This window comes from Mustela putorius, unplaced genomic scaffold (assembly GCF_011764305.1).
Source record: "Mustela putorius furo isolate JIRA1106 unplaced genomic scaffold, ASM1176430v1.1 tig00537227_pilon_pilon_pilon, whole genome shotgun sequence".
Lineage (NCBI taxonomy): Eukaryota > Metazoa > Chordata > Mammalia > Carnivora > Mustelidae > Mustela > Mustela putorius.
The window spans coordinates 24,104,367-24,126,343 of record NW_025422368.1 but is presented as its reverse complement, the minus strand read 5'-3'; the positions used below and the strand labels follow the sequence as shown (position 1 = coordinate 24,126,343).

General features: G+C 41.8%; 2 protein-coding genes across 18 annotated transcripts in view; one reads left to right on the top strand and one right to left on the bottom strand.

Moving 5' to 3' along the window:
- The window catches only part of LOC101689214 (liprin-beta-1), a 181,803-nt gene that overhangs the window by 94,082 nt on the left and 65,744 nt on the right, over nt 1-21,977 (bottom strand). For 10 of the 16 annotated variants that reach the window (XM_045073037.1, XM_045073039.1, XM_045073038.1 and 7 more), the window contains exon 1: nt 4,768-4,919. The exons of 2 other annotated variants lie outside the window; for them this stretch is intronic. In XM_045073037.1, coding sequence (XP_044928972.1) covers nt 4,768-4,919 — 152 coding nt within the window. Of the gene's footprint in view, nt 1-4,684; nt 4,709-4,767; nt 4,920-9,401; nt 9,432-15,544; nt 15,783-21,977 lie in introns of those variants that run through there. 4 more of the 16 variants (XM_045073047.1, XM_045073049.1, XM_045073046.1 and 1 more) reach the window with 4 other exon arrangements.
- CUNH12orf71 (chromosome unknown C12orf71 homolog) lies at nt 4,986-7,713 on the top strand. Of its 2 annotated transcripts, none has more exons than XM_004776414.3 (3): nt 4,986-5,007; nt 5,966-6,653; nt 7,249-7,713. In XM_004776414.3, exons 2-3 carry the CDS (start codon nt 6,009-6,011, stop codon nt 7,564-7,566), a joined length of 963 nt encoding a protein of 320 aa, XP_004776471.2. In that variant the 5' UTR covers nt 4,986-5,007; nt 5,966-6,008; the 3' UTR covers nt 7,567-7,713. The 2 variants fall into 2 exon arrangements, with proteins under 2 accessions (XP_004776471.2, XP_004776470.2); XM_004776413.3 differs by lacking the exon at nt 4,986-5,007 and adding an exon at nt 5,136-5,502.

The window sequence follows — 21,977 nt, the reverse complement described above, 5'->3', positions numbered from 1 at the left end:
ATGTATATGTGTATGTGTACACACACATAACACACACACACACACACACGTTTATTATCAGGAATTGGCTTATGCATTTATGGAGACTGAAAAGCCCAAGATCTGCCACCTGAAAGCTGGGGAGCCAGTGGCATAGTTTCAGTCCAAGGCCAGAGGCCTGAGAACACCAGGGGAACTGAGAGAATCAATTCCAGTCTGAGTCCAAGGGCAAGGGAAGACCAATGTCCTCACTCAAAGACAGTCACAACAAATTCTTCCTTACTCAGTTTTTTGTTCTAGTCAGGACTTTAAAAGAGTGGGGTGAAGACTACCCACACTGGGGAAAGCTACTTGCCTTCCCCAGTCTACCCATTCAGATGTTAGTCTCATCTAGAAACACCTCCACAAACAGGCCCAGAAAAATATTTAATCAAATATCTGGGTACCCTGTGGTTCAGTGAAGACAATATACAAAATTAACCCTAACAGTAGCTTAACTTCCAAATTAAAACTTCCTGCATATTTAGGATCCAAATCCCATCAAGCCAAGTGGATTTTAGGAAGTGTTCCAATTTTTAAAGTTATCATTATCACTAGCTTCAGGCCTAAAACATTGTAAATTCATGACATACTATCATTTAAAAAATTTTTTGGAGCACCTGGGTGGCTCAGTCACTTAAGCATCTGCCTTCGGCTCAGGTGGTGATCCCACGGTCCTGGGATCTAGCCGTGTTGGGATACCCTGCTCAGTGAGGAGTCTGCTCTTTCTCTCCCCCACCTCCCTCTGGCTCTCAAATAAATAAATAAAAATCTTTTTAAAAAGTTAAAAAATTCAAAAAATCTCAGAAGTCTTATGATTTTACTTCAAGAGAAAAGGTGATGATGAGCCAGCTTATATTCAGATTAACTGACTCAAGAGAAGCTTGACCATCATTAACACAAGCTAATAAGAACCCAAAATCCCTTATTTCTGATATCTTATTCCAGGTGAAAGCTGAGTCCTCTTTTAAAGATATTTATTTATTTATTTATTTATTTGATAGAGAGAGATCACAAGTAGGCTGAAGGCAGGCAGAGAGAGAGAGGGGGAAGCAGGTTCCCCGCTGAGCAGAAAGCCCGATGTGGGGCTTGATCCCAGGACCCTGAGATCATGACCTGAGCTGAAGGCAGAGGCTTAAACCACTGAGCCACCCAAGCGCCCCCTGAGTCCTCTTTTAGAATGAACTACACTGCTCAGTATGGCATCCTAAAGAGGTTCTAGGTCATTGCTTCTTCAGAAATAAGATAGTGGAATGAAATCTATATATATATCAAACAATGCCCTATTATTCTGGGACAAGAGAGAACTTGAGTTTCAGAGACTTTCACTATTGGAGTTGTATAGTCAAATGAAATATACATGTTTATGCACACACAGCTCACTCTTGAACAACATGGCTTTGAACTTATACATGGATTTCTTCTCCCAATACAATGTAACAGCTCCTAAGGCTATTAGTATTTAAGTTTTGAGGAGTCAGAAGTTATGCTCAGATTTTCACCTGTGGCGGGGGCACTCAGTACCTTAAGCCATGTGTTGTTCAAATGTCAACTGCACTTGTATATATAAATATGGAGAGAGAGAACAGTATATAAATAAACTTTCAAATCTTTTCTGAGGCTTCCCCCATTTGAATCTTTTTATCTTCAGGATCACTCTAAATGTTGGTGGTTTAGGCTGGGAAATAATTTTTTTCCAACTTAAATGTTTATATTTAGTTCAAAGCGTTCCATTTCCATGGGTAATGGTACCACAGCTTTTCCCTCACCTTCATTGAAAGAAAGCTACTCACAAATGCTTTTCTAGGTTCCCAGTGCTCTGGAAGGCAGTCACAGGGAATTTTATAAAAAGCCAGAGCAGAGTGATTTAGGTCTCATTATGCCAAAGAGGAAGGTGGACACCCATTTTAAGTCTTTTGGCCCACCACAAATGTGGACACCACTGTTCTGGGCCATTCCCATGTACCACACACCTTCTGCTGTCTCTTAGAACACACAGCTCCACTCAAAGTGGCTTCTTTCAAAGAAACAGTGGAACATGGGTTTGCTTTTGGGCTGGGTCAACTCTCCTAGGGATCTTCTAGGGAGAAGGGAGGCAGTCAGCCCCTGAGAGACAAGAGCATGGAGAGGGTAGGAGTAGGGGCTTTAGACCCAGACTTCCTATGTTCAAATCCAGGTTCTAGGGTTTATGATCTTGGAATGTCAGCAAGTTATATAACTGCTCATGCCTTTTTTCCTTCAACTGTAAAACGAACAAATAACAATACTCAGCCGATTGGTTTGCTGTGAGGATTAGACACGCACACAGAAAATGCCTGTGTGCCTATGCCACATCCACAGGACCTGGCATGTAGTAAATGCTCAATAAATGCTAGGGAGACTGTAGGTCCTGATTCCACGCCCCAGTGGAATTAATCTAGGTCCCCAGTCACTCATGGGAGTTGTGATCACCTGCAGCTGTTGGGTAGGAGATACGGTTTTTTCCCCCAACTCCATCACCTGAAACAGAATTGCCTAAAAAGTCTTATTTAGCAGAACCTAAAATTTAAACCTGAGCAATAGTCAAAAACCTGAAGCACAGCAGGCTTTAAATGTAATCTCATCAGGGGCACTTGGGTGGCTCAGTGGGTTGAGCGTCTGTCTTAGACCCAGATGGTGATCTCGTGGTCCTGGTATTGAGCCCCCAGAGCCCCTGAGTCAGGTTTCCTGTTTTGCGGGGAGTCTGCTTCTCCCTCTGACCCTTCCCCTGCTCATAAGCATGCACACAAGCTCTCTCTCACTCTCCAATAAATAAAATCTTTTTTAAAAATGTAATCTTGTTAAATGGAAATAAAGAAGAAAAATATTTAGAAAGGATCTTAAGTAATGGATAGATTCCAATGAGTTGAGGTTCTTTTAAGTAGACTTGTATTTTTTGGCTTTTTTCTAGAGTGTGTGTGTTTAAATTCATGCCTCTTTTTGATAAATATAAAAACCTTATGGTTTCTCTTAATGCTATTTAAAACTTGACATTTTTACAAAATGGACCAAAAGCAAATCTAAGCAATGTTATTTTAAGAATATACTTGTTCAAACTACACATGGGCTTTATCTCTAAGAAACTGAGTAGGTGCCCTAGTCCCTTCCTGGAAATCACTGAACTGACCAAAAAGCAGAATTGTACAGCCTCACAGTTTACACCACACTGGAGGTTGCTAGTTTGCAGGATGACTTTGTTATAGAAAAGGTTTTTTGGTTTAGTCTATGCAGCTAAGAGCCCTTGATCCTATATGACCCACATTTATCCTCAGAATTGCACATTTGGAAACAAGAGTTTTGAAACAATTAAAGATTTACTACCCCCACCTATGGTTTACCCACTGAGAACAATACAGCAGTGAAGGCAGAGTGACCAGATTGGATCACTGTGGGGCTATGATCTGACCAATTCCCAAATAATTTCATGATGCCATTAGAAAGGGAAGGGTTCACAACAGTGGTTAAGGGAAGAGCAGTCTGGGAAGTGGGAGGGCTTGGTTCTAGAAGAACCAAGACATCTTATGTTACTGGAGGCACTTAACAGAACTGGACAAAGATTCAGTTAACAGAATTGGTGTAAAATGCAGGCTTACCCTTGCAATAAGACAAAAGCCTAGCTGGGAAACTTGAAGAAGAAAAGGGAGGTCCTCAGCACTGCATTCTTACAAATTTCTCTATATCCATCTTCACTTTCTTCCTTCCAGTATCAGGGTATAACAAGCCTGTCCCTCTAACCATGCCAGGAGTCCCACCCTTATCCTCTTCAAAAGCAGCAGCCAATCTCATATTTTGAAACTCCCCCCCCCCGCCCCCGTACTGATTCCTTGCTCCTTTATTATTTGGGGATTTGGTGCAGAAACTAACCTTGACTAAGTTTCCTCCTCTTACTTTCTTATTCAGATATTTCTAAAGTATAGTCTATATTCACTGCTCTCGCTTCCTTTCCTCTCATTCATTTCTCAACCCCACGCAAACCTACCGATTCCATTGTCATAGAAGTCCACCAATAACATCCACGCTGCCAAGTCCATTGTTAAGTTTTGTTTTAATCGTGCCAAGTATTTCAATATATTTTGAATTGCCTGGAAGACTGCCTTATAAATGAATACCACTATCTTGAGTACAGTCTTACAAGATAAAAGTCTAAGCTCCCTAACAGGAGTGGAAACCCTTTCATGATCTCCCTGATCCCAATTTACCTCATCAAGCTTGATCTCCCCACACAATCAGCTGTTTTTCACCTGGGTGTCCTTGCTCAGGCTGTCCCCTCTGTTGGAAAGGACCTCTCCCCCAACCCTTCTATCACCTTTTTAAGAAAGTGAGAGAAACAGCACAAGCAGGGGGAGAGGGGAGGGGGAGACAGAGAATCTTAAGCAGGCTCCACTCTCAGCGCAGAGCCCTACACAGGGCTTGATCTTACAACCTGAGCCAAAAATCAAGACAGTCAGATGCTTACCCAAATGAGCCACCCAGATGCTTCCTCCTGAGCCTTTTTACTTCACTAACGTCTACTTATACATACTCAGATCGGACGTAATCTCCTCCAGGAGGCCTTTTCTGATATCTCCACCCCAGTCTCACCGTGGCTGCCTGAGGAACCTCCTTTCGTTCTCCCACATTATTTTTTAAGTCCTGCTGTTACACTTACCGTTCTGTCCTATAACAAACTGTTTACGTCTGTCTCACCAAATAAGCTCTACACTCCCTTAAGGCAGGAGCCATCTTCCATACCCACGTGACAGGAGGGAAGGAACCGCCATTGCATTTGCTCTTCCACCCTCAGGGGGGATCCTCTTCAGACCCAGACAGGATGAGCACAGAATCGGGGGGAGGCAAAAGGATAGCTCTTGTGGCTTTCTATCACTTTTTTTTTCTCTTCCCATATTTCTGACTCCAACTTGGGTCCTTGTGTTGCCATAGTAACCAACAGTCCCAGAACAGAGACCTCTGGCAGTTGGACTTCTAGTCACTGTGAGTGAGTCAGGATCTGAAGGATTTCTAACATCCCCAGTTTATGGCCCAGGAGCTGGCAGCGCCTTTTTTATGTGGGCAGCCGCCAGAGCAGGGCGTGACTGTGTGTGTGTGTGTGTGTGTGTGTGTGTGTATTTCTTCCACCCCCACACACCTACTGGGGCATCACAGAAAAAGCTGCACTAAAAAATGCCAACAGATGGTGGGAGGATGGGTATCTAAATGGCTATAACCTTTCTGGAAAGCAATTTGATACCAACTCCAATTTATCTGTGATCTTTGATCCATCAAAGCCACAGATATATATATAGAGGGAGACATAAGGATTTATTGATAAGGGGGTTTATTCAAGACTTATTAAAACAGTAACAACCACTTAATGGTCATCAATCAGAAAGTCATTAAAAATGACAAAAGAGCCATGTACAGGTTTACTGTAGGGCATGCCATAAAAGAGAGTGATCAACAGCTGATGTGACACCCACACATATGCAGGTATGTGTATGTATATGTACAAATACACAGGTACACACATATGTACATATAAAGAAAAAGAAAAGGAAATCCACCAAAATCTTTCCAGGGATGGTTATCCATATCTCTGGACAGTACGATCATAAGCGTATTTAATTTCACCTTCATACTTTTCTGCATTTTTCAAATTTTAAACGATGATCATTTTTTTCTTTTGCAACGCAAGTTGTTTCAACTGCAGCAAGACAGAAGACAAGCAGTAGCAGGTGGAGAGGATTAGCTGAGAGGGTTTTCACACAAAGAAAGGCATTTTTTCAAGGGAGGGGGGTAGCTTTTTTTGTCCTTCCTTAAGGAATACAAAAATTGGATGAACTACCAGAATGGCATAGTAACAAACCGAAAAAGGAATGAATAACATTACTGCTTAAATACTGTGACTTCCTTCTTCTCCCCAATCCCACCAAGTTTTTTCTTTCTTTTGAAGATTCCTGAGTTGAGGGAAACCTGAGAATGAGTCCCTGAACTCCATGGCGCACACAACCTGCAGCAGCGACCGATCAGACAGCACAGACTGCAGCTCGCAATCAAACCTGAGTCTCTCCGTGGGTTATTTCCCCTCCGAGGACACCTTCTCCTACGAAAACACCATCTCCTGGGAAGACAAGTCTCCCAAGAGTCTTCCAATCCTTGTCCCTCCTATCCAAGGGACATGGAGGACAGAGAGTACAGGCAGACTCCTGAGGAGACAAGACCAGATTCGGGACGACCCAAAGCAGTTCTGCAAACTCAGCATCACCCTGGCCTGGGATGTTGATGTGGGCTCAAACAATTCAGGCTCCGTAGCTAGTTGGGACCTAACTGGAAGCAATCAGTGGATCAACAAGTACCCTGAAGAGAACAGAAAACTGACTATCAGTAAGCTAGACAGTCTTGTACAAAAGCTTGAGACATTTCTAGAAAATCAGAAAGATGACAAAGATGATGACTCTGCATTCCCTGGATCTGCCCAGGAGGAAGATTCCCAGTTGTTTGGCAGCTCCCCTCTAGACATAGCTCAGGTCATTCATCAAGAACATGATACTTGTCAGGACTTTTCCTACGCCTGCCAGCATGAAGGCATCATTCAGTTTCCACAGATTCCACCAAGACTTCGGGAACATGAACTTGCTGAGGTGAGCAGAGAGATGCCTCACAGGCAAAAAGGAGATGGACCTGGTTGGTGGGGGGGGGGGCAGTTTGAAATGATGCATGGAGCATTATTCCCTGCTTTAAACCAAGGTCAGCCTCCCTCAGCGCCTGACGTGGCAGGAGAGTGAGGGAAAAAGGAAGGAAAGGGGTCAGGGTCGAGCTGAAGGGAAAATCCTGAGGAGCACTGAAGGAGAAGAGAGGATAGGGAAGTTAAGAAAAGTTATGATACTGCGCCCGCCCCATGTGTGTTGAAGTATTAAAATTTTGCATTTCCAGTTGGATTTTTTTTTAAAGATTTTTAATTTATTTGACAGACAGAGATCACAAGTAGGCAGAGAGGAGGCAGAGAGAGAGGAAGACACAGGCTCCCTGCTGAGCAGAGAGCCTGATGCAAAGCTTGATCCCAGGACCCCGGGATCATAACCTAAGCAGAAGACAGAGGCCTTAACCCACTGAAACACCCAGGCACCCCTACAGTTGGATTATTTTTGATAGAAGGATTTGAACTCTATAAGTGGTAAATATTAGCCAGATTGTTATCCAGGATTTGCATATTTAACTCCTTCATTTTCTTGGCAGATGATAAACCAGTCAACTGCCAACCAAATGACAAGCACTGTAGAGACCTCCTCAGTCTCATCAGGTCAGCCGGAGAAGGAGGACACTCATTCCAGGACATGGGCCCAATCCTGTGTGAACTTCAGGTGGGTCTTCCGCTGGCTGCTAAGGCAGCAAGTCCTCTCCTCACTTCTCAGGAGACCACACCACAAGGAGGCCACTGAGAGCCCTCATAAGTTGGCACGAAAGAAAAGACTCTCTCACAGAAGCAAGAGAATCCAACCTCAAGACTCCCTCGAATTAGGACACCCTCTATCGCCAGATTTTTTAACCATTTGACAGCCCCCATTCTACAATCTCCATGAGTTAATTGTTTTCTAATAAATATAACACATACTCTTATATTAGTCATGTCTTCCTCTTCCAACCCACCATCTTGACTCGGGCTGAAAGTTTGTATGTTGTCTGGAAGTCTGAAATATATTCTCTGCGAATTTTAAGCAGTATTAGCGTTCCTAATTTGAAGGCATTCTTGGTCTCCACCTCCTCCTCCCTTCTTACTGTATTTTACTCTATTTTTATACATTTTCATCTTAATATTAATACATCTTAATATTACATCTTAATACATCTTAATATTAACCCAAATACCCATTGTCAGAAGGCAGTAGTATAAACCAACAGATTCCCAAGATGGTAGTGTGGTTTTGGTTGAACTTCTATGGCTCGACCAAGTGGCCGAGATACTGAGTCACTCAGGAAGCAGATTTCAGTTGGCAGCGTTTCAGGAGTTCAGACGGTAGATCCGATGTTCCCAGGAGACCTGACTGGTTCTAGTGAGTGCTGCAGTGGCTAGAATGAGTGGCTCACTTGGGAGGAATGTGAGGATTAGGAATGCAACTTAACCACTCCAAGTTTAACCCTCCTCGTTCAGAGATGGGGAAGATAATAATACGAACCTCACAGGATTGTTGGATAATGAACGAGATAATGATAATTTCGTTGCTGCTGCTGCTATGGCTTCTAGGGAGGATCTCCCCAGAAAACCAGATCCAAGGGACATCCCAGAGGGAGAGTTTAAGAGTAATTCACATTGAAATATTTCCCCCACAGAAGCAATATTTACCCAAAGTTACAGGTTTCTGCAGATCTTGACTCAAGCAAGTCCTCTCCCAGTCCGTTCCCCACCATGTCTTCTGAAATTCCTTTACAAATGGCAAACTTCCCTCTAAATTTCAGCTTCTTTAAGGAAGAATGTACTCACCTCTCACCCTTTTGCCCTGACCTCTTCCTCTTAGTGATATCAACTCCCCTCCCCACAACCACTTACCATCCTCCATAACCACCCACAGGCTTACCCAAGAGCCTTCCTTCAGCTTTTGACCTGCAGAGTTCAGGTGCCTAAAGCATCGGAGTCTTTGGTCTCAAATTCCTCCCTTTCCTCAACTTCAATTCCCTTTTCTCCTTTCTTCTCTTCCTTCCTTCCACAAATATTTAGCACAAAGAAGTGCCAGATACTCTTCTAAATTACAAAAACAGACACTCAATCCTTGGGGCTCAGGTGGCTCATTGATCAAGAAAGAAAGCCATGTAAACATTCAACCAGAACAGGTTACAGGTGATAAGTTTGTATGAGGTACATACTGATTACTAAAAAATAATTCAACATGAGGAAGTGAATTGTTAAAAGTTTCGTGTCTGAGGTTGCTTGAGTTAGTTTAAGGTGGAGGACTTGAAGCTGCTGGATAAACTGGTGTGGCATTAAGTGTGCAGTCCTGGTTACATGACTGGTTACATGTGAGACACAGTGGGGATGATATTGCCGGAAGAATAACAGACAGTACGATGGGAGGGAAGACCTCAAACAACAGGGCTTTCTTAGCAATACACTCATGGTCACGTCCTGAGCTTCTTCACAGGCAGACTCCTCACTTTATCCAACTCTCTGAGAGCATTTCCCTTTGACTGGCTCCCTCCAACACCCTCCCCCACTTTCACCTCTCTCTGACTTGGCAAGGACTTTGAGTCCCATTACCGCACCTGTTCAGGAGTTTTGGTCCCTTCTTTCCAGATCCAGCCCAGGCCCCTCCTTCCCCAACTGTACCATAGCCATTGCATCTAGCAGCAATCACAAAGCCTTGCCCTTTCCAGATCTTCTTTCAATCCATACTCACCACATTCCGCAAAGGAGACTCGTGTTTTTCCTAAGGGCCAACACACAAAACACAGGAATTACTTTCTCCATTCCTGAAGAATTCCCCCCCACTGCCTTTTCGAGTCCGCCCACTGCCTGGGAAATTCGTCCTTAAAGACTCCAAACTCTCGAGTTACTATGAGGCCCAGAATGATCCTTCTGGCTTAAGCTGACCACATCCTTCCAAGCCGTCCCCCAGGCCCCCATCCTGCCACCCCTGACCCCCGGTGACTTGTACTTTTCAGCTCTCCTTACATAACTACTTGACCTACTGACTTTTAGTTCCTTTTTATTGGAGGATCCTAACACAGTGTCTGGTACAGAGCCGTCTGTCTCTATAAAACTTTTTAAATGATTTGAATATATCTTATTTCTTTCAACTTTTCCTATATAGTTTTTTTTTTTTTTAAGTGAAATACAACAGCTTAGAGTTGCTATTCTTTATGTTAAAAGTCAGGGCGAACAGAGTTAAGAGCAGGTATGGGGATGGAAAGGGGACAGACAGGAAGTGAAAAGAAATCCATGGAAGGTCAAGAGAGGTGGTGACCCACAGACTGAGAAACCTAACCCCAGGGGAGGTTAGGGACTAATCTGGAATGTCCATTCAACAAATATACAAGAAGCCTTAGTGTTGCTTTAGGCTAAAAGGATGATCTGTCTAAAAGATGACATCTCCTACTTTCACGGCACTAGTAACCAGAACTGTTATTTTAACTCTTTCTCTAGTAATTAAGTCAAGCTCTAAGAAAAACTCAACTGAAATGAGCTACTTGGAAAGACAGCTCCCGGTGAATTAGAGGCCCTGTTCATTAGCAAGATGGCTTACATATTTGTGCTTACTTTTCAGTGTTATATAAACCTGCTTGACAGGTATGAGGTTTATCTCTAAAATTCAAACAATGTATTTTATAAGCCTTTACAACAAATGTTCTTTGTAAGAATTAGAATTTGAAATATTCATTGGGGTTATCATGCTACATCTCAGAAAGCAAGTCAAAGTGCTTAAAAACAGGAAATATTTCATTATCTCCTCTTCATTATGGTGTCAAATATGCTATGACGCTTTTAGCTACATGTTAAGCTACAACCAGGTTCTCCACTTTTTGTCACACACATGGGGCTGGGGTTAGAGGAGGCCCATTATACATCAAAAGGACTGAGAGCAAAATGGAAGTGGTCCCTGGAAGGTCCTACCTTTGCTGTGATCCTAAGCTTCGAATGACCGCACTTGCCAGACACACGCTAACCGAAATAACCAAAACATTTTGGGATTCCCGTTATCATAATATCCAAAACTAAAACAACTCCTTCAAGTGAACCGCTCAACCTTGAAACCCACAAAGTTCAGCTAGTTGCACTAGACAAGTGTTACCTTAGATACTCATATTCTACAATCAATAATGTCATAATGGGTCAGACTGTGGTGAAAACTTACCAAGCATACATAGAGAGCATTCAGCTTTCTCCACACACAGAATTGGAGAGACTAACGTAAATTTTATTGCCCACCCCATGTCCATTTTTTACTCAGTAGGATCCCAATGAGAGAAAAAAGCATGTGCGCCGTACCAGCAAAACAAAATCATTTTCTTCAGACTTAACATAATGTTGAAATTTCATGGCTCCAGAGGATACACAGGTCTAGGTCTACCTAGTTACAAAAACAACCTCCAAAATCCTCTTATCAAACAACGAAAGGAAAAATGAAACAAATTATAAATGAATTCCTTAGAACGCCTGGTAGGGTTTTTACCCCAAGAGTTAAGAATGGTTTTGTTTCGGCAGGAAGGATAGCGAAGTGCCTGAAAAATAAGTCTTTGCATCATGAGTTGCAAGTGGAAGGAGGTTTACGGCAAGCAATGTACTCTCTAATTGCAAGATGCATGAGTAGGCTTTATACCTCATTGCCAGGAGTCAAGCTTTTCCCCTTACCCCCTCACCCCCTCACCCCCCAACAAAGAGAACAACACCTGCTTTCAAAAGTGAAATGAGATCCTCATCAGATAACACAGAATCATTGAGTGAGCCAGTCATGGGTCGGGTGGGTACAAAAGCCTTAAGATAAATTCCCAAAAGGATTATAAACCTAGACCAAGAAATCCCCCTACCAAACAATTTGTTTACTATTCCACCGTTCAAAGGAATTCCACAGCCTTGATGCCCTTTGGATTTCGAATATGCTTCCCAAAGAAATATTTCTGAGGCCTTTTCAAATGGGAGGGTACACATTCAGACTGTGGCTGTTTAATGAAAATTCCTCTCATTATTACTGAATTCTCTTGGTCTAGAAGAAAATCAAAATGGCGATTTAACTTCATTTGTTCTCATCTGTGTCGATGAAGATTTATTATTTTAAGTGCAAATCCCCAAAACTAAACAAATCTCCCTCTCCTCACAGAACTTTCCCATGCACCCACTCACAAAGGCAAACACCAGACAAGTTCATTATCAATGCAGGCTTGGAGAGTTGCTTCCATGTTTCCCTTTCATCACCTCAACAGCCCTCTGTCTTTGGGGCCTAGATTTCTCCCCAAACAGGCATGACAATGACAAGGAGAATTCTTCGCCAGTAAAGTGACCACAAATTCAGTTAGCACCCTATCACAACCACCACCATAACCACAGACGCATATAAGAATCCAAAAAGAATGCTAACCCACTTGCTGTGAAGAGCTCAAGGGTTATATGGAAGCGCTAAATCACTACACTGTACACCTGAAAGTCATATTCCATTGTATGTTAACTAGAATCTAAATAACAACTTAAAAAAATTGAATGCCAAAACCATTGGGTAAATGGCTGTTAGGGAACAAGACATGCACATGGTCTCGGGGAACTATCCAGCAGACTACGCATTAGTTATCAGGGAGATTAGGTACCTTCACAATAGAGAGAACTGGTGAACGCCAGCTTAACTAAACGATTTGATTCAGCCTAACCAACATTACGTATCTTCTATTGCTACCACTGTTGTGTTTACCCTGAATTGGATCATGAGGAATCCAACAGTCAAATGAATCCAGAATATAAGAAATTATTCTAGACAATTCTAGACAACCATCTTAGACTTTTCAAACATGTTTACACTATGAAATACCAAATAGAAGAGAACAAAAAAGTCAGGGAGACCAGACAATTCACAAAGGAGACCAAAGAGACATGATGACCAATTGCTGTTCATAATCCTTCACTGAGTCATTCACCAAATTCTCAAAACAATGATAAAAAAAATTTCTTAATAGATAGACAAATATGAATATGGACTATATCTTAGGTCATTATATCTATATCTTATCTTATATCTGTATCTTAGGTTATTATAATAATATCACTATTATCTTAGATGTTATTATAATAAGAACATTATGGCTACGTAAAAGAATGTCCTTTGTTCTTAGGAAATTAAGAGTGAAGCATCACGGTATTAGTAACTTACTTTCAAACAAACCAGAAAAAAAATATAAAATAGAAAATGAGCAACAAAGATGGGAAAAATGTTAAGAAAAACCCCAATAGATAGGAATCTAGAAGATTGTTATGAAAATAAAACATTACATTTGCTATACTTGTGTGAAAATAGTATGTTAAAGATGTACATATTTAAAGCATTACAATCTTTAAACAGAACTTAGGCATTGATTTCTCAAATGATATAGATCAGGCAATTCTCTAATCTGGATTCATCCATTCATATTAGCATGCGCCTTTGGATTCACCACAAGCTGCAAGGAATTTTCAGTCTCCTGGGTTAATAAACATCTATCCCACAAGTCCCTCTAACTGTAAAAAGTTGATCCAGTTGAAAGTAGACCAGCATACAGGAATTTTTTAGAAACTTTCAGATTTTAGGAGTTTATTTAGCTTTTGTTGAAATTTAAAAGACTAATTTTTGCCAAATGTTAAGCTAGGCTCTTTTCTCATTTGAGTTATCACAAGTTCCAAGTAGCCTGGAGACCTCAAGTTTACCTTCAAAAAAGACCTTCTTGGACATTTTCTGTTTTTTCCCAAATCAAGAAACAACCTGCCACTTTATAGTACTAATTCTTGCAGACTGTTTTCAACATTTCCTTTTATTTCCAGCAGTGCAAGAGTGTTTTGCTTTTTAACCCTAAGCAGCAGCATATGCATACGGTCACCTATAAGGCGCTAAATATACTGGGGAACTTGTGAGCGCAAAACAGTGCTTCTAGAGTCCTTACTAACTGTTTTTGGTAAATTCCTCTTACAGGATTAAAGTTATACATTTTTTTTTCTTAAACAAATTTACACATTCACATATATTAACACTTTGTAAATAATTCAGAAAGTTCAGAGACTCCTTGAAGACTACTGTTCAAACCCAGGTTCAAAACCCAAAGTTCTCAACAAAACTTTCTGGCTTCAAATCCCAGGCCTACCTCTTATTTGCTATGGATGCAGCGAAGTTACTTAACCACTCTGGGCCTTCCATTTTATCTACAAAATATGATCCTAGTAGTACTAACCTCAAAGTGTTGTGGTGAGGATTTAGAAAGAGTGCCTGGCACACAATATGTGCTTACAAATTTTAGCTGCTGGTAGTTGCTGTCACATATTTCCTTTTTAAAATCTTCCTCTTAAAAATCTGCCACAGCTCCTTATGCCTATAGAATTATGTCCAAGCAAACTGTCATTAAATCACTCTAAAATCAGATCCCAGTGTACTTTTCCAGTCTTATTTTATAATGCTCTGCACTCGCCCCTCATGTTCCTTGAGGAATGCCTCTGTACCTTTGCTTATACTGTCCCCTCTCTTCGCAATTGCCCCAACTATGTTAGCCTACCCTGCTACCTACTTACTCCTAAATGCACCCTTTCAAGGTTCATGTTAAACTCGAGCTCTTCTGCAGGAGCGAGCAGATTAGAAATAATCTCACCTTCCTTTGTGCTACCATAGCACTCCCTGTAATAAGTGCATATTTTACCGTGTTTTACAGAAATGTGCTGCCATGTCTCCCACTAGACAAAAGCCTCTGTGTTCTGCTTATCTTTTCTTTTCATGCTCCAAAGTCCCTGGCCCAGTTTCTTGGACATGGTAGCTCCATGATAAATATTCGGTGAAATGAATGGTTAATCTACAGGAAAGAATTGAAACAGATAATATCTGAAATTGCATGTCATTTCCTCTCATATAAAATTTAACTATTTTCTACTTTAATTAAGTCTAGTCCCTGGATATTTTTATTGGGGGCCACCAAGCGTGGCGTAGTGTAGATGTTTCCTGAGTGGAAAAGCTCAGTTTTGTACAACAGACAAAGCTAGTCAACAAAAGAACAGTCACATTTTTCTATTTGAGTAGAAATTGATATTCTACCCTCTTTTTTTTTTAAACTTGAAAATATCTTTTCTAAAGTCTTCCTATTTCCAAATCCTCCAGATAATGTTCAGATTCCTTCACCCATTCAAATACATTTACTGAACATAACATCCTAGAGGCTGTGCACCAAGATAGTTAGAAAGACACTTCCCTTGAAGGGCTCATAATTGGGGGGGGGGGGCGGGGACAGACATCTTGCCAGACACAGGGGACGATCTGGAAGAAGAAACAGACAAGACTGGCAAAGGGAAGAGCCTAAGCAAAAGCCAGAAGTCCTAAAAGGCATGCATAGCAAACAGTGTAAAGTGTAGTTTTGCTTGAGCACAGGGAGGTAAGAGACAGAGAAGTCTGAAGTGCCAGGATGGAAGCCAGATCACGAAGGGGTTTTGAACTGTATCTTCCAGGGAGAATGGAATTTTGAAGCAAGCTATTGAGATGATTAAATCCAGAAAGGTTTCTGATCACAGAAGCACGGCAGTGGGACCAAAAAGGGAAGCTGGCAGCAGGAATAAGAGGAAAAAAAAAAGAAACAGCTAGCCAGGCTATGTGGTGAGATGGAGAAGGACTAAAATGCAGTTTTAGCCCTTATGTAGTTTTCTCAGTATGGTTGGTGGTCCTGCTGTTCCTCTCTCAGGCCAGCTGCAATACCGTCCATGCTACACTACTTTCTCTGACAATTAGTAAGTATTTACATGAGTTAATTTAATAAATATAGGAGACAGGCAATCATCTAAGCTGAAAAGATGCATCAGACTCCTCAGGTGATCTGAAGTAGGTTCATGCATTACCAAGATAACGTCTTCTTGCTCTTCCATTCGTTCATTCATTCATTCTAGTTGCCGCTCCCTCTAGTCGCCGTTCCACTATGTCTGGCTGTGATCATTTCATGTCAAGGACATGGGGATACACAAGACCTTGCTCCTTTCCTCCAAGTGTTCAAAGCCTGGCAGAAGCGTTGTCATCCGTTCAACAACAGGAGTCACTAACAGGGCAAGCTGTCTGTAATGGTCTTCATTTCACACGAGGCTGTTTAAAGACATCTTCTGGGTAATGGTCACAATACAAACTCAGAATTCATTTTTACCTTAAATGACTGGTTTGGTACGTGAACTACAGCACTGAACTGAAAAGGGTTGCTGCCACAATAATTGAGATCACTTTGCTTATGTTACACAACAGGTACCTGTGGATGTGCCACCTTGCTAAAATTCATTTGTAACCCCAAAATCAATACAAGCAGTGTTCTCATGGACACTTATGGGCATGCACAGCGCAGCAAAAAATGTGAGTTGCCTCTGAGCATGGTCCCAGCTGAGGGGGAACAAGGCAATGCTCTGCTTTCTAGTTTCAGATCAGCACTCGTACTATAAACATGTGTTTCTAGGGCACAGGGCTAAGCACAAGAGGGCTGTGACGTGCCTTGCAGAGAAAAACGGGTATGTTAGATAAGCTCTGTTCAGGGATAGGGGGCACTTGGGTGGCTCAGTGGGTTAAAGCCTCTGCTTTCAGCTCAGGTCATGATCTCAGGGTCCTGGAATCGAGCCCTGAATCTGGCTCTCTTCTCTGCGGGGAGCCTGCTTCCCCACCAACCCCCCGACCTCTCTGCTTGTGTCTCTGCCTACTTGTGATCTCTCTCTCTCTCTCTCCCCCTATATCAAATAAGTAAATAAATAAAAATCTTTAAAAAAAAAAAAAAAAAAGCTCTGTTCAGGGATGGGTTAGAGTGCAATTGATTGTGAATTCAATGCTAATGAATTAACAATATTAAATTCAATGCTAATGAATCAACAATATTAAACAATATTAAATCAACAAAATTAAATATTAAATATTAAATGAGGTGCCTTAAAACAAAAAACATGGAGGGCACCAGGGTGGCTCAGTCAGTTAAGGGTCTGCCTTCAGCTCTAGTCATGATCCCAGGGTCCTGGGATTGAGTCCCGTATTGGGCTCCCTGCTCAGAGGCAAGTCTGCTTCTCCCACTACTCCAACCGCCTGCTCATGATCTGACTCTCTCTCTCAAATTAACAAAATCTTTAAAACAACAGCAAAAAAGAAACAAAGTTATGTACTCATCAACCGAGAAAATGTTGTGACAGAGACTGACAGGAACCTAAAACTTACACATGCCCTGGGGCCAGTGGCTCAGCATTCACTAATTCAGCACCTGCGGTGACTGCTGCAAATGAGAACGGACTGTATCGATCAGGTAAAGATCACAAAGAGCCATCTGTAGCACGTGATTTTCCTCAGCTGCCCCTTCTGAGGATTCCGGAGGGCCACAAAGGGAAGAACCAGAAAACGCTTTCTGAATCCTACAACCCTCCAGTAGAATGACTGAGCATTTTTCCACCCCTCTAGAGTCACTCAGACTCCCAGGGAAGTGCTTGCTGCTGTATTGGCTAGCTAAAAAGGGGAGGCCAGAGAAAGGGCCAACAGGCCAGGGGGTGCCGTGGGTCAACATAAACAGGTGTTTTGGGTGTCACTGTTTTCTGCTGCAACTAGTCTTAGTTGGAAGGTCTGATAGTCCTTGAAGGCCATTTGCTTCCCACTTGATGCTTGTTTTTCTCACTATCCCAACAACACAGGAGATTCTCTCTGGGATACGAGGCTTCAGAAAGGGCTGTTATGTGCCAGACCTCACTCAGGACCCATTTCGACTATGAAGAACCAAATAATCCATTCTTTAATTTCTAAAAGTTTACACACTGCAAGAATATAAATCCCACACACCATCCAAAACTTATGCAAATGCCCCAAGATTCATGTTTCCCTCTGTAAAAGCTAATCCCCTCAAGCAGGAAACAACTTCTGGACACTGATATATTGGAAGCTGGTGTCCTGGCTCCAGAAATCCCATGCATTAGAACCAGAAGCATTCACGAAGAGTTCCATCCTGGGTCTCCCTCCCTCCCAAGGTTGACATTGTGTTTATTTGTCAAACAAAACAGTCATCCAAGTTCAGACCTATTGAAAAGCTTCCAAGCAAGATGAGAGGCCAAGACAAGGGGGAGGAACAGCTAATCAGAAATCAAGGGCAGGAAAAGCTGGACCCAAAATAAATACAGTACAAAATGCCCAGAATAGCCCAGAAAGACAGCTGATGACCTTTTCTTCTAAAATCTCTTAATATCACAGTATCAAATAGCCTATGTATCTAAAATCAAGCACAGAACTACTATCACAAAGGTAAGGAACAAAGTAAAAAAAAAAAAAAAAAAAAAAAAAAAAAACCAAAACAGAAAAACAGGAAAAGCTGGTGGCACAGTGACAATTTGCATTTTAAAATACAAACTAAAACACAGAAGACAAATACAATTAATGCACGGTACTGACGAGTCCCTCACTGGCGAAGGATTGACCTCAGTTCAAGGCAATGGTCACAGGAAGCTGTTGAGGCTATTTCAAGCTCTAAAAGCTACCATCATTTCTCAAGAGATAGCATTTTTTCTTTTTGCCGAAAGACTAATGGGTCCTGCTACAATGGCTGTAATTAACCACACTCCTAATTTAAGTTTCCTCTTAAATTGAACAAGCTCTGGGCTGTGCCTTCCCAAGCAGAGGGCAGCATCTTGGTATTCAAGGAACACAAAACACACCTGGGGACACAACCTCATTTCTTTGATTATAATGTACAAAGCCTTGAGCTACTGCTAAATAATAGATTTAAGAATTACTGAAATCCCTTCTCCCACATCCTTGCTCCCTAAGCTATAGAGAGCCTTGGCTGATTGAAATTCTGGAGCCAGAACCATGCTTTTCAAAAAATGTCATATTAACCCACAGATCCACTACATGAGAGCCAAAGTTCCCTTGGACCCTCTTCCTTCTTAAAAAACTGCTAAGACTTGGGGTGCCTGGGGGGGCTCAGTGGGTTGAGACTCTGCCTTCCGCTCAGGTCATGATCTCAGAGTCCTGGGATCGAGCCGCTCGTCGGGCTCCCTGCTCGGCAGGGAATCTGCTTCTCCCTCTCTCTCTGCCTGCCTACTTGTGATCTCTCTTTGTCAAATAAATAAATAAAATCTTAAAAAAAAAAAAAAAACCTGCTGAGACTATATGAGTCAGTATCATCAGAAGTGCTAAGTGCTTCTAATTAAATACATAAATGCAGAGCACTTGAAAAAAAAAACACATCACCTGTCCCGTTATAGAGCCAAGGCCTGTGTGTGCACACACCCTCCACATATTTTGATTATTTATTTGCTAAATGTGTAAACATTTCCTTTCAGTCTACAGTTGCGCCCTTGCATATCTGTATCAAGGAGAAAAAAAAAATCAAAGTCACTGAAGCCAGTTTCCTAAGGGGTGGGGAGAAAACAAAGCAACTGAGAATAAAAAGAAGCTGTGGCTTTGGCCCAGTGGCAGGCAAAGAGCTCCTGCAGCCTTCAAACTCCATCCACACCCTTGCACACAAAGGAAGCAGCTGCTTAAAGGCAGAGTTCTAAAAACCCAACCACACCTCCCTTTGATTGTAAAGGAGATCCGAGATGCTCTGTAGAAGAGGGAGAGAGGACTAGAGGGGGACAAATGGAAATAAAAATCTTCTGTGGCTTTCATAATGGAAAGAAAGTTACATATTGCCTCAAGTTATAATGAACTAATAAAGCTCAAGACATAACACATATGTGACACGATTCCAGTTAGGTCAACAACCCCCAGCAGCACCTTGAGAATCCACAGTAGGAATTTACCTAGAATAGCAAATGTTTGGTCCACAAAAGGCAGTGGGGACATAGAAAACTTCAACCTCCCTATGATAATTAAAGTGAAAAATACTACCAGGGTATGGACAAAGAGGGCCCAAAGGAACATAGTTATGGGGGGTTGCTTTTCTTTGGGACACCACTATCTCAGCCGCCTGCTCAAAAACCACTACATGAGGGTACCCAAGTGGCTCAGTCAGTTAAGTGTCTGCCTTCAGCTCAGGTCATGATCCCAGGATCCTGAGATCGAGTTCCACATCAGCTCCCTGCTCAGTGGGGAGTCCGCTTCTCCCTCTGCCTCTATCCCTGCCCCTGCTTGTGCTCTCTCTCTCTCAAATAAGTAAATAAAATCTAAGACAAACAAACAAACAAAAAAATCCCACTATATGACAAGGTGGAGAGATTACATAAGCATGCCTGCTTGATGACACAGACAGTCCCACAGCCTTCCTCACCCTGAAGAAGAGAAGACCCCACCAAAACCAGAGCAGAGGCTCCACCTCATTCTTATGTCTGGGGCCACTCAACCTCCAAAGGGGTAGAAAAAACAGCTTTCACCATCGCCACCCGTGATCTCAAGAACCATGAAAACAATGGAGAGACCAGGGGGTTGCCTCTGCTCTGGGGCAAATGATATTTCTTCTGTTTGCCAGTTATCAGAACATCTAAATGACTGGAAGTACTGAAGTTTTTAGTTTAAGTTTTCCCTAGATGTTCTCCTGCATCCTCTTATACTTGGGTATAAGAGGACAAAGGACAGAACTTAAAAGTAATAAGTAATAACATGATTTGGTATTTATTCTCATTTTATTAATCCAATGTCATTTCTATGACAATTAGTAAATGTTTTTAAATCAATGTTTGCTTTGATGTCTGGAACAACAAAACAAATCCAGTTTTGGGGGGTGGGACACTCCCAACTGTGTCATGTGGGAACTGAGAATTTAAAAAGGGATAGAAGAGAAGGCCAAGTACAGCTTTCGTAATCCAGCTAGGCCACTTATTTAACTACATTTATTTATGTAGCTTATATATAAATATACACACCCTTTAATGAACAGAGCATGTGTATTAGAGACCATTAATGTGAAAATATATCTAGATACGCTCAATATAGCCTTATATCAGTCACAAGACTCCAGTCATTTAATTTTTTATCTGCTCTGGACATTAACTATTTTGTGAACTTAGGTCATATTTTGAAAACACTCCTTTGAGAATTGAGAGTCAATTCTTCCCAAACAAAACTATGATTTTTTCCTTTGTGCAAAATGACCCGACTTCCCCCTGACTCTTAGCTCCACTGGCCTCTTCTTGAACTAACCATGTAAAGCAGTTTCAACAACCAAGAGTGTCTTCACTGACTCACCCTGGGGAGGGACCTGCCAAGAACACATGGACAAATGCTTCCTTTCATCTTCCCTCAGATTTCAGTTTAAGGCGAGGCAAGTAGGAAAATATTTATTAGTTTTCACCATACTTAAAAAAAAAAAAAAAAAACTAGTCTTATATTTTAAAAAGAATTACCTGAAAAGTCCTATAAAGAATTAGATGCAGAGTCAAACCAGCAACATCCATAATAAGATTCAGAAAAACAGTAAGAATAAGGACTATTATTTTTAGCACCCATGCAACACACCCAAAAGCACAGGGCTGATACTCTGCAGCAAACCTATCAGATCAGCATGTTAATATCCCTTCTTTAGAGATGAGAAGCTAATCCAGAGAGATCGTGGGAAAAGGTGAGGGAGCTGTGACTTTCACAAAGAATGGTCACACAGCAAGGCCCCCAGGCCCACTCCTCAAATCTGTTTGAAAATACTTTCTTCTCCCCCAGTTTGGTAATTCTACCGATTAAGTCCATCTTAGCTCAAGATTCATACATTAGGGACAGGTTTTTACAAACTTCCTTAAAAGAAAATTAGACTTAAAAAGAAATTTGACAAAATCAGAATAAATTTGTTCAGAAAATGCTTTGAGAGCTGCTTCTGAGATTCAGCCTCCCCGCCTGGATCAGTATTTATTTCTTTATTCATCTCTTCAGACTCTTTAGGTCTCACAGCAGAGATCCTTCCCCTGCATTGTCAGCTTTCCAAGCTCTTGATCTGGCTGACAAGATATCCTAAGGATTTCTAGGGTAGCCCAGATGTCTATCACTTCTGGATTTAGTTTCTCTTCCTCTCTGTAACTCCTTCCTGAATCCAAGCAGAGCCCTTGCTGTCAGGGAGCAAGCCTTCCCACACCACACACAGAGCAGACAAGGGCCCACCTGGCCACACCCTCAAGAGCAATCTGCCAAAACATCTTCCATCTGCTCCTGACTAGCACGCCCAGACGGTCAGGCTGAGGCAGACAAATCACCTAAAATCAGCGTGTCTACTTTCAAAGATACTCATTTAGTCCAACAACCCTCCCCAGATCGGCAGAGTCTAAATTACTGAGTAGTCCCTGAACAAACAAAATACAGTCATCACCAGAAGACAGGCACGAAAATATTCACTGGAGCATTTATCTGGTA

Excerpts from the sequence above, each read along its gene's own strand:
- CUNH12orf71 (XM_004776414.3), top strand. The coding sequence starts at position 6,009 with ATGGCGCACACAACCTGCAGCAGCGACCGATCAGACAGCACAGACTGC. Across the intron at positions 6,654-7,248 it reads GGGAACATGAACTTGCTGAG|ATGATAAACCAGTCAACTGC; the intron begins GTGAGCAGAGAG and ends TTTTCTTGGCAG.